Source organism: Oryx dammah, unplaced genomic scaffold (genome assembly GCF_014754425.2).
Source record: "Oryx dammah isolate SB20612 unplaced genomic scaffold, SCBI_Odam_1.1 HiC_scaffold_13, whole genome shotgun sequence".
NCBI classification, from domain to species: domain Eukaryota; kingdom Metazoa; phylum Chordata; class Mammalia; order Artiodactyla; family Bovidae; genus Oryx; species Oryx dammah.
In genome coordinates this window covers 61,754,553-61,769,482 of record NW_024070197.1, presented here as the reverse complement: position 1 = coordinate 61,769,482, position 14,930 = coordinate 61,754,553, and the positions used below count along the sequence as shown (strand labels likewise).

The window sequence follows — 14,930 nt, the reverse complement described above, 5'->3', positions numbered from 1 at the left end:
GGGGGACTAAAAACTAAGATTCTGAGAAGCCGTGCGATGTGGCAAAAAAAAAAAAAAAAGGGTACGTTATGACAGAAGACAGACATTGCACCTTGAGACCATCAGGTGACAAACGTGCTTGTAAGTTGCTTCGAATCTCTCCACTAAGAAGCATACCAAGTTCTTCCATGTATAAGATGGTGTTCACATACTTCGAACTAGGACACAATGACCAGCTCTGTAAAGGGAAGCAGGGGTTCCTGATTCCTTCACTGATTCACTATCAGAGGGTTAACAACCATCTTCATTCCTTAGTGTTTAATTCTATTTGCAAAATAGGTTATTTTTATTTTTATACTCACTCTCTTCTGTCAGTTTAGTTCAATCATTCAGTCATGTCTGGCTCTTTGTGACCCCATGGAGTGCAGTACACCAGGCCTCCCTGTCCATCACCAACTCCCGGAGTCTACCCAAACTCTTGTCCATTGAGTCGGTGATGCCATCCAACTATCTCATCTTCTGTCATCCCCTTCTCCTCCTGCCTTCTATCTTTCCCAGCATCAGGGTCTTTTCAAATGAGTCAGCTCTTCACATTAGGTGGCCAAAGTATTGGAGTTTCAGCTTCAACATCAGTCCTTCCAATGAACACCCAGGACTGATCTGCTTTAGGATGGACTGGTTGGCTCTCCTTGCAGTTCAAGGGACTCTCAAGAGTCTTCTCCAACACCACAGTTCAAAAGCATCAATTCTTCGGTGCTCAGCTTTCTTTATAGTCCAACTCTTGCATCCATACATGACTACTGGAAAAACCATAGACTTGACTAGATGGACCTTTGTTGGCAAAGTAATGTTTCTGCCTTTTAATATGCTGTATCACTCTCTAGCAGATCTCATCTAACTTGATAGCTTTAAATGCTGTATCACTCTCTAGCAGATCTCATCTAACTTGATAGCTTTAAATACTTCTATCTTGAATCTGAGATTCATAGATCCATCTACCTACTCTACATCTTTACTTGGATGCCATCTCTTGGGCATCTTACACTTAATATATTCAAAACCAAATTCTTGATTTGCATACCCCACCCCTGTGGCTCCACCCTGTTCCAGTAAATGACCACTCAATTATTCCAAAACCCTGACTGAGACTTGTTCCTCATGAATCATATTCAATTGATCAGCAAATTTTGTTGGATCTACCTTCAAAATGTATCTAGAACACAGCTGCTTCCCATCACCTCCACAGATACTATCTTGGGTTAAACCAACATAATCTTATACCTGGATTATCACAATAGCCTCTTAACTGTTCCCTTACTTCCATCCTCAACCCCCTATAATCTACTGTCTACACAGAAGCTAGGAAAGTCATATCATGTCACACTTTTGCTTATAACCCTCCACTGCCTTCTCATTTCATTCTAAATAAAATCTAAAGTTCTTCAAATGGAATTCAAAGCTCAACCCACTTTTCTAGATCTCTTTGGTCTCACTTCTTAACGCACACCTTCTTATATATTCAGCTCCAGTCACATGGGACTCCTTCCTATTCCCAGAAATATGTCAACCACTTTATCTAATTAGCATTCGCTCCCACCATCATGGTGACTCACTAGTCACCAAGTATGCTTTATTTTTCTAAACAGCACCTATCATTACCCAACATATATATTTTTTTCATTTTGTCCCACTAGAATGCAAACTCCGTAAGAGTGGAAGTATTGTCTGTTCTGTTTGCTGCTTTTCACAAACACTTAGAACAATGCTCTTACATGCAACAACAAAAATTTCCAGGCATGAAATTCAAAGGATTTTTCATAAAAAACAAGGAAGCAATGTTAAAATAACAAGAAATACTTCTAGAATGAAGCTATATTCCACAGCATCCATCAGGAATTTCAACTTAGGAAATGATAAATGACAATGTTCAAACATACACGTCTTTCAGATGCATCAGAATCACAAGCACGTGGCAAGGATCACGTGCCCAATTAAGTGAATATCTTCTTACATATTCACCAGCTCATAAACAGAGGGATGAACCAGAGCACACTGCCCTGGTGAGTCTTGGAGGAAGAAAGGAATAACATCACTGGAGAACCTGAAGGCATATGGTCAGGCAGGACACACACACACCCCTTAGGTTGTGATGCTGAATGCCAAAGAAACCCACTTCATGACTAGGTATCAGGGGAAATCTCTGGGTCTGACAGTCAGTCACCTCTAACTCCTCTGGCAATTAAGGTTAAATGGTCTCTGTGATCAGTGTGGTGTTACACTCCTCAAATGCATAGTTAAGATAACTTTTCTTAAACGTTTATTCATTTATTCGTGAATAAGGGAAGGAGCTGGGATTTGTTTCAAATCCCAGTTCCTAGGTCCAACGCAATTACGATTGTCCTCAGTACTGAACTCCGGCATTGTCATCAGTACCCCTCCACACCCAGTCCCCTCAAACCAGTCACATCCCTCAGATTGAGCCCTGAACCTGCAGTCACTCCAAAGAATCCTCCCCAAAGTGTCAAAGCCCTAAGTAGACCCCTTGCCGTCACTGGCCACCAGAGCACCCTCTTCTGTCACTGAAACCTACAAAATTGCCCTCTTGTCACCAATGCCCCAGTCAGACTTGCCTATTGAACAGACTCCTGTAAGGCTCTATCCTGTCGGCCGGACCTGCTCACCTCTTCCCTTTACTAACGTCCACCGAGACCCCACGCCTGCTACCAGCTCTCGAATACCCGCTCCGCAGCCATCAGTATCCCTCACAGACCTCCCAGTCGCCCACTCTATTCCCGGCTCCGCCGAGAGCCCCTCAAGCCCCTCTCCTGCCCCGCCCCTTGACGCGCGGCCCCGCCCCTTGACGCGGTGTCCCGCGAGCGGCGCCGGAAGCCCCGCCCCTCCCGGTTGCTAGGCTCCGGCAGCCGGAAGTCCCGCCTGCCGTGTAGTCACCGCCGCTGCCGCCGTCGTTGTTGTTGTGGTTGGTGCGCTGAGCTCCGCGGCTCCGAGAGCCGGCTGCGTCCCTTCTTCGCCGCCGCCATGAAGTGGATGTTCAAGGAGGACCACTCGCTGGGTGAGCGCTCGGCCGCTGGCTCGGCCGTGGGGGCGGGGGCGACGGGGGCCCCCTCCCCCACTCGGGCCGCCCCAGGCTGGGCCGGGCGGGGCGGGTTCTTCCCTTGGGGCTCGGGCGGCCGAGGTCCTGGCCCCCAGGGCGGTTGCCCACACGCCCCGGGCCGCCCTCTGCGGGCCCTGCTGGAGCCGGGGCCCCCGAGGACCGGGCCCGCCCGGACGCTCAAGAAGACCGGGGGCGTGCGCAGGTCCCAGAGGGAGGAGGGCCGGGGTTCTGGGAGCCGGCCGGCGGGCAGGCGCGGCCGTCAGCCCCGTGTGTTTCTCCCTCAGAACACAGATGCGTGGAATCTGCGAAGATCCGAGCGAAATACCCCGACCGGGTTCCGGTGAGTGCGTTCCCCGCCCCCTCGCCTCGCTGTCACCCCTGCCGTCTAGGACCGGTGGTGGGGCCAAGGCTGCTCAACAGTTGACAAGTTTAGACTACAGTCACGGTTGTGGTGGCAGATGGGCCACACTGGGGAAGGGGCCGTCGAGGGCCGCGACTTGCCGGGCTGTAGTGGATGCTGTTCAGGATGCTTCGGTGCTGAAGCTCGCGATCTAGGCCAGCGAGCTGTCTGCAGCCTCTGGGCTCCCTAGCCAATTATGTAAGAAATGATGTTCTAGGACAGGGCGACAGGTCACAACCACTTTAGGGAATGGTGGTGGAGGGAGACGTTCACTGTGGTCTTGAAAGTGGTACTTCAGTCTCAGGACACTCATCTTTAACTTTGTCCCTTCCTCTTTACCTGACTTCTGGTTCCCTTTTCTCACCCTGACCCTGTCATCCTTTCCTGACCAAAAAAAAAAAAAAAAGTCTGAGCCGCCACTGATCAATAATGCTTATCCTGTATTTATCCCTTGATGGGAGAAATAATTTCTGTAACCCTTATTTATTTTTGAGGACATCCAGGCCTGTTATTGTAGCTTATTGCTTATGAACAATTCCTTTGGGGAGAGGCAGGAGGGATAGATTTGAAACTTAGTTCAGAGAGAAGCAACAGGCCAAGTGAAGAGCTTGGTCCTTGGCTGCCTGGGGTTGCCAGTCATCCCCATTGATCCATCCCTTCTCATTTCCTGTGATCCTTGGGATCTTAATTCCCCTGTAGTGTGAAGGCAGATCCATTCTGGGGCCCTGGAGTAAGAGGCTGTAGAGGAACCCTTCACTAGATATTCTTGAGTCTGCCCAAAGTATTGAAAAGCTTTGTAGTGAGGGCTGTGTTTCTCTTACGCATGCTGAGATCAGGGATGAGAACTGTATTAATAATTGACCACAGAAAAGCACTTCCTGTTTCCTTGTAACACATTTATATCAATTCTTAATCTCCAGAGTGTGTGGTTTATTAAGCTAGGGGCATATTTGCTCATGTTATGCCGTTTCCCACCCACCTCCTTGCCCACACACTGTTAATCAGCACTCCAGTAATGCAGGGCCAGAGCATCACGTTAGCAATCCAGTCATGACCTTACTTTACTTTTGCAGGTGATTGTGGAAAAGGTCTCAGGCTCTCAGATTGTTGACATTGACAAACGGAAGTATCTGGTTCCATCCGACATCACTGTGGCTCAGTTCATGTGGATCATCAGGAAAAGGATCCAGCTTCCTTCTGAAAAGGCAATCTTCCTGTTTGTGGATAAGACAGTCCCACAGTCCAGGTGAGGGGTGTTTACTGGTATTGGACATCTGCTTGGTTGCTTATAGAACTCAAAACTTTGGAAGTCTGAAAACTTTTAGAGATCCTCATTAGAAATCTGAATTTTGTGCTCCCTGACATCAGGAGCTCAAGGAAAACAAGAAAGGGCTGCAATAGATGTGTGTGCACTTTGGGTTAAGAAAACAGAGCAAGGCCTGGACTTTTTTAAAAAAAAAAGATGAAATTCAGCCTCAGATACCCAAGAATCCTTTTAAATAGTTCGGGACTTAATTAGGCTTAAGCCATCAGTAGAACTGAAGCCTGAAATGAGGTTTTCCTCCAAATGATCCATGAAATAAGTCCTGTCGTTCTTCCCCAGGAGCCTGTGGGCCCTGCTGAAGCTCAGCTTCAGTTAAGCACCCTGCCTGCTCGCTCGCTCGCTCTCCAGGCTCAGTCCTGGCCACTGTGAGAGTCCGCTGCCTGAGCCTCAGGTACCCGGAGACGGCTCTTTACAGACTTACACCTCCCTTTGCTCTGTCAGAGTAGCTGCCCTCTTGTTCTTGCTGTTGTGCTGCCTGGAAGCAGTCTTTGGGATATTTGGGGCCTGAATTGAGGCAGGGGCATTACAGTTCTCTTCAAGGTAGGCGACAGCCTAGCTTTAGTCTCCTGTGGAGAGAGGAGAATTTTCTGGCTCAATCTGTATCCCTGGTCAGTTCTTTTCTGTTACTGATTTGAGTAACAGAGCCAGATGCTGGCCCCCTTCCTCCTGAGTTTCATTTTGTTATCACCCCAAAAGTAGTACTTCTGATGCTAAGGCTTTAAGAAGCCCTGGGAACTAGCCCAGTGTAGCCAAAATATGCTTCTTTTGAAAATCCTTGAAAGCTCCAGGAAAGGCCTAAGCGAAATTCTAGTCCCATTTCCTACGAATAGAATAACTTTGGCTATTTTTAAGGTTTTCTCTTTCCCTGTCTCTGCCACTTCTGCTTCCTGGTGTTTGGCAGAGGATTGCCTGGAAAATCCCATGGACGGAGGAGCCTGGTGGGCTGCAGTCCATGGGGTCGCTGAGGGTCGGACACCACTGAGTGATTTCACTTTCATGCATTGGAGAAGGAAATGGCAACCCACTCCAGTGTTCTTGCTTGGAGAATCCCAGGGACGGGGGAGCCTGGTGGGCTGCCGTCTATGGGGTCGCATAGAGTCAGACACGACTGAAGCGACTTCGCAGCAGCAGTAGCAGCAGGGGAGAATGGAAGGTCTGCCTTCCATTAGGCCAAGGCTCTGCCTGAGGAGAAAGGCCAGGCTCTGCCTAATGGGCGCCATGGTCTGCTTACAGCTCGAGCTTAGGAAGCTGTGGTGTTGCCAGGGGTCATCTTGTCACCCCGCTGGGCTCTCAGCCTTCCTTCCAGGCCTCTGGGCACTGTGGTGCTGGGTGCGTTGTTCTCCAGGGGAGGCTAGGGAAGCCCTGGGCATCTGCGGTCAGGTTCCGCTTCCTTTAAGGTGGTGGGAAGGTGGAGGTAAATAAATCTTCATGCCACCTGCAGCTTGTGCAGCTCCTGACGGCCCTGTGTGTTCTCCTTCCCAGAGTTGCCTTCTTGGTGGGAAAAAGTTTGTGAGTAGGACCTGTAGCCTTGAGTTTTGTTTTCCTTGATCCTGATCTTCTGATACTTTTTGAAGAAATGAAGCAGGCTTCTGGAGACATTAAGATTATGTTAATGTAGCAATTACAATGGCTGCAGATTTTAACTAATGCCTCTCCCCCAGTAGAATTGGAAATGAAAAGTGATTCTCAGGGTAGCAGAGGCTGCTTTCTCTCTTAAGTTTTATTTGCCTTTCCAACCTGGTAAGAATCCTCCCTAAAACAGGTTACAGCGGTGACCCAAGGCACACTAACCAGCCCCTCCACCCGGATCCTTCAGCGCCTTTGGCTCCAGTTAATGACTTCCTGGCCCACATTTAAGGCAGCAGTTCTTTGTTTAGGGGTTTTAGTCTTCAAAACAAGTTTGCTTATAAACAAAAGAGGCATGTGACATCCTCGGGCTGATCACCTGATCACCTGATTCCTGCACAGACAAGATTGGCAGTCTCCTCCTAAAGCTACAGTTTGACTCAGCTTCATCACTTCCTCCCCAAGGCAGTAGGAGCTTCTTCCTTAGCACTTTCCAGCCTCCTTAGGGAAGCATGGAGCCTCCTTTAACCATTAGCCAGTGTTTGCAGCCTTTGGAGAGTGGCTGGGGAAATCAGAGTTGAGAAAGGATGAGCCCTCCCCCATCCCATAACAAGCATATCTATACAAGGATTGCTTATGTCTGAGGCTGAGCAAAAGCAACTTCATTATTCTTGCCTTAGGGTGGGCTTGAGTGTTCCGGGACACAGGCGACCATCCTGTAAAATAGTGTGATTATTGTTTCAGTAGTCACTGTTAATAGTGACTCTAAAAATACAGACCAAAGCAAGTCCCTAAGAGTTGTACATTGTACATTTTAAATCCTTTCTGAGTTTTTTTTTTTTTTTTTAAGAAAGGGGAGATCTCAACTGCCTTTTCCCATTTAGCATTGGAAAGTTGAATTCTCTGCCTAGGTGCCTGCATCAGGCTGGAAACAAAAGGAAAACCGTGTCTTGGTGCAGACAGGACTTGAGAAAGAATATCATTATTGTATAAGCTTTCCAGTCAAAGCTTTAGTGGGGAACCCAGACCTGGCAGTGGGGCCTACCTTGTGGTCTCTGTTTAGAGCACAGATAAGAGTCTTATTAATCCCTTGTTTAAAATAGAAACTGGGGTATATTATTAAATTAAATATATCCAATACTTTGGCCACCTCATGTGAAGAGTTGACTCATTGGAACAGACTCTGATGCTGGGAGGGATTGGGGGCGGGAGGAGAAGGGGACAAGAGAGGGTGAGATGGCTGGATGGCATCACCGACTCGATGCACATGAGTTTGGGTAAACTCCGAGAGTTGGTGATGGACAGGGAAGCCTGGTGTAGTGCAATTCATGGGGTCGCAGAGAGTCGGACATGACTGAGCAACTGAACTGAACTGAACTGAAGATGTTGTAATTTGGGAATGTTACGTTGGGGAATCTGTGCTGTTTAGTATTACAGTATTTAATTGTTCCTGGCTCTTTTTTTGTTAGTTCTTTAGTTCCTGGCTCTTAAAAAGGTACTGCGTAAAAGAAGTTATGATGTCTTACAGTTCATTTAAACTTTATTTAGAAACATGCTTCAATTCAACACTTTTGAGCACTTCTGGGTAAATACCTCTTCAAAGCAGGGTTTATTTTAGTAGTGGAATAGAGTATTTGTATCAGAGAAAAACCTGATAAAAAGAATAAGCAGTGGTTAATTTTTTGTATTTTAGAATTTTAGGGAGTCTCTAGGGCCATATTAATTTTAACTTTGAGTCCAATGTCTTTCCAGGGTCCACAGCAGTAGCCACTGTCCTCTCCCCTCACCCCCCAACCCCGCTTCCCCCGCTGGAAAAGAGACAAATCCAGGTCTAGTGGAAGCACGTGGGCTTCAAAGCAGATGGATGGCCAGGTGGCCCATCGGTCCAGCCAATTCATGAGTCAGGCTGGATCCCACAGCCTCCATAAGCTGACCTTGGCTGGGGCCAAGGAAAGCTGGTGCAGGGACAGTGCGTCCACGATTCTAGGTCAGCTGCCCCCGATTCATAAGCTGTCGAGTAGCTTAAAACTAGTTTGTCCTCAGCAGCATGGCTCTTCTTAGATGTGGGTCCTTCTGAAAAGTGCCTTTATTACTGGTTAGTTTGTCTAGACCTGTTTGATCTTGAATGGAGGGGTGGGGGACAAGGCTTTAGGGAGCAGTTTAGGGTCATGCCACTCAGGGTCCCACCACACCTTAGCTTGCCTCAAATCTGCTGTTGGCTTTTCCTGTTTCTTCCCTGTCAGACTGAGAGCTTGAAGGTGGCGTCCTTCTTAGATGACTTTTAACACGATGCCGCAGCAGTGTGCATTAGTGCTGGGCTGGGGGTCGTCCTTGGGTGTCTTCTGTAGCCGTAACTCGGGCAGGAATCCTTGGCGTTGCAGTGCTGCCCGTGGGTTGCCAGCCTGACTGACGCGTTCGAGCAGCCTGCCTGCCTGCCTGCACCGACCTGGCGCTCCAGCGGCGGCCTGCCTGTGCTGAGTGCCCTGGGCCTCCGAATCCCGAGGGGCCCCGCTTCTCAGCGGCGTGGGGCTTGTTGGAAAGGAGCAGCCAGCCTTCTGCTGTGCCCTGGAGAAGAGAAGTGCGATTTACATCCCTGCCCTTCCACTTGGCTATCCTTTTAATGGGAACTGTTTTTTTTAATTACTTTTATTAAACTATATTTGTAGCCCAGCTCTTTTTTGGCTCCAGACCGAGTTGCCCTGATGCTGTGTGTGCGGCCTGACCCCACAGGTGCTGTTGCAGATCTTACTGTGCAGACGCTCTCTCGGCACTGGGAAGCCTTGGAAACAGGCGTCCAGTCACGGGCGCGGGCTGGAGCTTTTAGATCCCAGCCGTGAGCAGTCAGTTTTCAAGTTCCTGCCCAAGGGATACCTGAGTATAAGGTCATAGTGCTCTTGCCAACTGAGTAGGCTCCATGAGATGCTGCGTGGCGGAGAAACAGAACAGCGAGCGGGCTCTTAAAGTCATTAGGCAAGGCCATCTAGTTATGAAAACACACGATCTGAAGGCGGGGCCCTAAGACCTGCTCGGTGTGGATACAGAGGCTGCAGCAGTGGCTTCCCTGGGAACTTGTTAGAAATGTAGACCCTCAGGCTTGACCTTGACCTTTCCAATCCAAATGGCATTTTAACAAGACATCCAGGTGATTCTGTATGCATGTGTGTATGTGAGGAGCGCTGTTCTAAGGGCAATCTTTGCAGAAGGTACAGGAACGCTGACACTCGGCTGTTAGGTCCAGTTGTCTATTCACGTGAAGGCAGCCCAACTCGGTGGCAAGAATGCCTCCCAGCTTTGTGATCTGGGGAGAATCATTTAACCTCTGGGCTTCACTTTTATTGTCTGAACTATGGGTTATGATTGTACCTGCCTCCTAAGACAGTTCCAAGGGTAAAGAGTTATGTATGAAATACACTTAGAACAAGTGCTTGGCACATAAGTGTTTGCTGTTACAGTTAGGATTTTTGTGATCGGCTTCTGTAGCTGGTAGGGCACTGTTAAACAGATTTATAAACCCAAGTTTTACCAAAAGACAATGGACTCTAAAGACAGAAAGCCACATGATTATAGCGCTCCCTCCCCCACCCTGTCAGACTCTCAGAGCTTGCCTTCGCAGGAGGTCCATGGTCATTGTTGACTGCAGACAGCGTTCAGAGTTGGGGATTTATAAAGCTCCTCGGGTATTTCTAACTCAGCAGCAGGATTTCAAATCACTGCCCTTGAGCTTGTAACTTGCTAGAAGAGCAGAACTTAAGTCTGGCACATGGAACCAGACTTGATGTAGACATCCAGGGGTTGCTGCCTTTGAATTGCACACACTGTCTGTTGCTTCCAGGCCCTGTGGTAACGGTACTGGGGAAATTGTAGTTCAGGTCTTATCAAGAGCACCCTGGACCCTTGTGCCAAGTGGTGCGGAGTGGTGGCGATAGCAGTAGCTCTTTTCCGCTTTGCCTCATCTTGAGGATTCTCAGGGAAAAGCTGGGTTCCTTAGGGTGCCAGTGGGCTTCCCCGGTGGCTCAGATGGTAAAGCGTCTGCCCGCAGTTCGGGAGACCCAGGTTCAATCCCTGGGTTGGGAACATCCCCTGGAGAAGGAAATGGCAATCCACTGCAGTACTCTTGCCTGGAAAATTCCATGGACCGAGGAGCTTGGTGACCTACAGTCCATGGGGTTGCAAAGAGTCGGACACGACTGAGCGACTTCACTTTCACTTCACTTTTAGGGTGCCAGCCACTGAAGCTAAAAGTCTTCGTGAGAGACGTGGCTACTCATTCCAGCCTTGTGCTAGTTGCTGGCTCCTCACTCTTGCCTTGTCACTCTTCTTCCTAGTAAGGTGCTCTTATAGATAGGCATCTCCCCCTCTGGCAAAAGGCTTCTCAACTTGGCTGCATAAGGAATCATCTTGGGCATCTTAAAACTTATTGACCCCTGGGTCCTACCTCCAGAGATTCTGCTTTAATTGGTCTGGGGGAGGCCTTGGGCATGTTTTTCAAGCTCCTCATTGTTTCTGCAGCTGAGGTGGAGGCCTGCCACTTGGAACAGGCTGCCCCCGGCTCCTCACGTGGTCCAGGGCAGTGCAGTCCATGAAGTGGCACACAAGCCCCCTGTGTGATTCTACATATTCTAGCAGCCACATTAAACAAGAATAGTATCTCTTACCTATCTGATATACCCAAAATGTCATCATTTCCACATGTAATTGAAATTGAGATAATTTTGCATCTTTTTTTCTTATACTTTGACACTTTGAAATCTTGTGTATATTTTACACTTAGAGCACATCACAATTCAGATGAACCACTTTCCAAGCACTGAACACAGATACACAGTGGCCATTGCATTGGACAGCGGAAACGTAGGACAATTCTATCAAAGCAGAAATTTCTCATGGGCAGTGCTGCTGTCCTTATAATTTGTCCTTATTTTACAAATTCCACCTCAGAGCCTGGCAGAGCACAGTTCTTACTGTATAGGACAGGCTATTTTGTATTCATACTCATCCACTCCTACATTGTTACTAATTCTCACCTGCCCACACAGTTCAGTTCAGTCGCTCAGTCGTGTCCGACTCTTTGCGACCCCATGAATCGCAGCACGCCAGGCCTCCCTGTCCATCACCAACTCCCGGAGTTCACTCAGACTCACGTCTATCGAGTCCATGATGCCATCCAGCCATCTCATCCTCTGTCGTCCCCTTCTCCTCCTGCCCCCAATCCCTCCCAGCATCAGAGTCTTTTCCAGTGAGTCAACTCTTCGCATGAGGTGGCCAAAGTACTGGACTTTCAGCTTTAGCATCATTCCCTCCAAAGAAATCCCAGGGCTGATTTCCTTCAGAATGGACTGGTTGGATCTCCTTGCAGTCCAAGGGACTCTCGAGAGTCTTCTCCAACACCACAGTTCAAAAGCATCAATTCTTCAGCGCTCAGCTTTCTTCACAGTCCAACTCTCACATCCATACATGACCACAGGAAAAACCATAGCCTTGACTAGACGGACCTTAGTCGGCAAAGTAATGTCTCTGCTTTTCAATATGCTATCTAGGTTGGTCATAACTTTTCTTCCAAGGAGTAAGCGTCTTTTAATTTTATGGCTGCAGTCACCATCCGCAGTGATTTTGGAGCCCAAAAAATAAAGTCTGACACTGTTTCCACTGTTTCCCCATCTATTTCCCATGAAGTGATGGGACCAGATGCTATGATCTTCGTTTTCTGAATGTTGAGCTTTAAGCCAACTTTTTCACTCTGCTCTTTCACTTTCATCAAGAGGCTTTTTAGCTCCTCTTCACTTTCTGCCATAAGAGTGGTGTCATCTGCATATCTGAGGTTATTGATATTTCTCCTGGCAATCTTGATTCCAGCTTGTGCTTCTTCCAGCCTAGCGTTTCTCATGATGTACTCTGCATATAAGTTAAGCCAGGAAGAAACTTCCCCTTTATACAGAAATGTAGTCTCTGCCCTTGTTTACGTGGAGGTCTCTCACAGCAGCCAGGAGCAAAGCAGGGCCGTGGGGCAGTTTGTCCTTACCATCTTGAGGCCCCAACCCCTCTCTGTGTACCCGCCGGCCCTGGTTTTACTGAGTCCTGCATGGAAGCATCTGTTGTGACCTTTCTGGGCTTAGTGACCTCTGATGTCTCGAGCTGGCTCCCCGACTGCTCTGTCAGTGCTGGCTCTGGTTGACACCCCATCTCCCCCCAGATGTAGTCATGCCCCTGTTTAGCACGTGTCTGGACCTCCTGCTCGTCTCCAATAGTGCAGTCAGGTGGCCAGAGCTCAGGTGTTGCTAGTCTTAACTCTGGAGCCAGTGCAGCTCGGCTTCATGGCAGAGCGCACTCAGGTCTCTCCTGCTGCAGTCTGTTGTACTGCTAAGGGAAAGCCAGCTCTCCTCCCCCGCCTGCTTAGCTGGAGCAGTGTCTGTTCATGGAGGCTTCTTAGGCAGGACGTCCTTGGCTCCCGATACAATCTGAGAGCTTCTTGCACTACGTGCGAGGAGAGCAGCTTCCCTTTGATGACGCCGATGCAGGTCTCGGGCACAGGTTTCTGGCAGGGGAGGTTCCACAGGAATCATGTCAGGTACTAGTTATAAATCGTGAGAGGCCAGCTGCAAGGAGGCACTCCTCCCCACCTTTGTCCTCCGCTCCCACAGATGGGCTCTTGTTCCGGTTTCCTCCCTTGCCCCTGGCGTTCAGGAAGCATTGTGAAAGCACTCCCTGGGAGCTGGGGCTGGCTTCTGAAGGATTTCCTCAGTGCGAGGGTGCCTCAGATGGCCTTGCCTTGAGATAGGCGGCTGCTGCTAGTCTAATCCCCGATTCCCCGAGGCCTAATTACTTTTATCAACCTCCCACCAGAGGTGTTACAGAGAATAGCTAAAGTAGTGAGTGGGCTCCTTATCCTCAAGCCATTTTTCTCCCAACAGCTGGACTCAGTCATCAACCCCATTTCTCAGTGTTCTTTCTTTGTTTCTCTGTTTCAAGCCTAACTATGGGACAGCTTTACGAGAAGGAAAAAGATGAAGATGGATTCTTGTACGTGGCCTACAGTGGCGAGAACACTTTCGGCTTCTGAGGGCCGGCGCTGGGCTGGTGCAGCGCTCCCGCTGTGGATCTTGTACATAGCCGGCCATTTTCAGTTACTCTACCAGAACCTCTTCACATAGACCGATCAGTGCATTTGTAACTGGATTTACTTCTTAATATATTGGAAGGTTTTGTCTCCTTAGACTAGTAAATTATCTGCAGAGTTTTATTTTGAGTTTTTTCTTTTGTGCACTGTCCTCATGGCTATACCCTCCAGCTCCTCTGGGAATCTTATTTAATGAAGATATTTCCATATTGAAGTGAGGGAGGTGGGAATTAAAGTGGAAGGGGAGATGATGCATTTATTCTGGATTATGTTTGAAGTGTTAGATGGTGAAGTCTTAAAAGCATCCAAATTAAATCCATAGCAATCAGAACACTTGCTTTACTAGATTTTGCCAACTGCCAGTCATGTTGGACTGAGCTAATCTGTTCCTCTTTCTGAAACTATTAAGGTAAATAATTAACAATAAAACTTCCTCTTATAAAGGCACTGCAGTGTGACCGTGTCCTTCATTCACCTTGTTTTAGATGGGTGAGGGAAGGAGCTCCTACGTCCGCTAGGCCAGGAGGAGGGTTTGTGGGGCCCACGGCAGAGCAGCTGGGCACAGGGAGCCTCTGTCAGGAGGGACTTGTTTTAAGTGGTCAATGTAATCTCTAAAAAGGTGTATGTCAAGAAGTCCTTCTCCCACTGCTGTTTTCTGACTACCCTAACCCTCCACCTTTTGGGGAACTTTTACTGGCACATTCTTTTCAGAATTTGTTTTTGGAAGTCCAGTTATATGTGAATATATGTTCAAAATGTTTCTTATACAAAAGAGAACACGTTATATATACTTTTTTTCAGTGAACAGTATATCATGATGATCTTTCCATACCAATTCATAGAAAGCCTTTTCATTTATTTTAGTGTTGCATTGTGTGGGTTTATCATTATTACTGAAACCAAGCAGATCCTGTGTGGCTCCTGGGCATGGAAACCTTTCCATGTGACCCGTTCTTGTAGGGAAATAGACTGCAGCCTCCATGACCTTCCCTGAGTTCCAAAGGGCAGATTCAAACCCCTGTTAATCAAGGAAGGGTGATGCAGTCACCAACTCAATGGACATAAAGTTGAGCAAACTCTGGGAGAGAGTGGAGGACAGAGTCGGACACGACTTAGGGACTGAACGGCAACAAATCAGGGAAGGGAGGGGATGCAGAGCCTGGGAAGAGCAGCCTAGAAACAGTAGTGAAGCCCGTGGGCGAGGCTCTGGTTCCAGGTCAAGGGATACACAGAATACCTTTGAGCTCTTTACAGAACTCAGACTCCCAACAAATGGAAAAGTGAAAGTGAAAGTTGGTCAGTCGCCTCCGATTCTTTGCGACCCCATGGAATTCTCTGGGCCAGAATACTGGAGTGGGTAGCCTTTCCCTTCGGCAGGGGATCTTTCCAACCCAGATATAGAACCCAGGTCTCCCGCATTGCAGGCGGATTCTTT

At 48.3% G+C, this 14,930-nt stretch overlaps 2 protein-coding genes across 2 annotated transcripts in view; one reads left to right on the top strand and one right to left on the bottom strand.

Moving 5' to 3' along the window:
* The first annotated feature begins 2,869 nt into the window (after nucleotides 1-2,869).
* Nucleotides 2,870-13,942, top strand: GABARAPL2 (GABA type A receptor associated protein like 2). The gene is made up of 4 exons (XM_040253514.1): nucleotides 2,870-3,049; nucleotides 3,376-3,431; nucleotides 4,565-4,737; nucleotides 13,348-13,942. The coding sequence occupies exons 1-4, from the start codon at nucleotides 3,016-3,018 to the stop codon at nucleotides 13,436-13,438; spliced, it is 354 nt and encodes a 117-aa protein (XP_040109448.1). The 5' UTR covers nucleotides 2,870-3,015; the 3' UTR covers nucleotides 13,439-13,942.
* The window catches only part of ADAT1 (adenosine deaminase tRNA specific 1), a 42,654-nt gene continuing 39,245 nt past the window's right edge, over nucleotides 11,522-14,930 (bottom strand). The window contains exon 11 of the transcript XR_005723356.1: nucleotides 11,522-11,553. The gene's annotated coding sequence lies outside the window, so the exon portion shown is untranslated. The remainder of the gene's footprint in view (nucleotides 11,554-14,930) is intronic.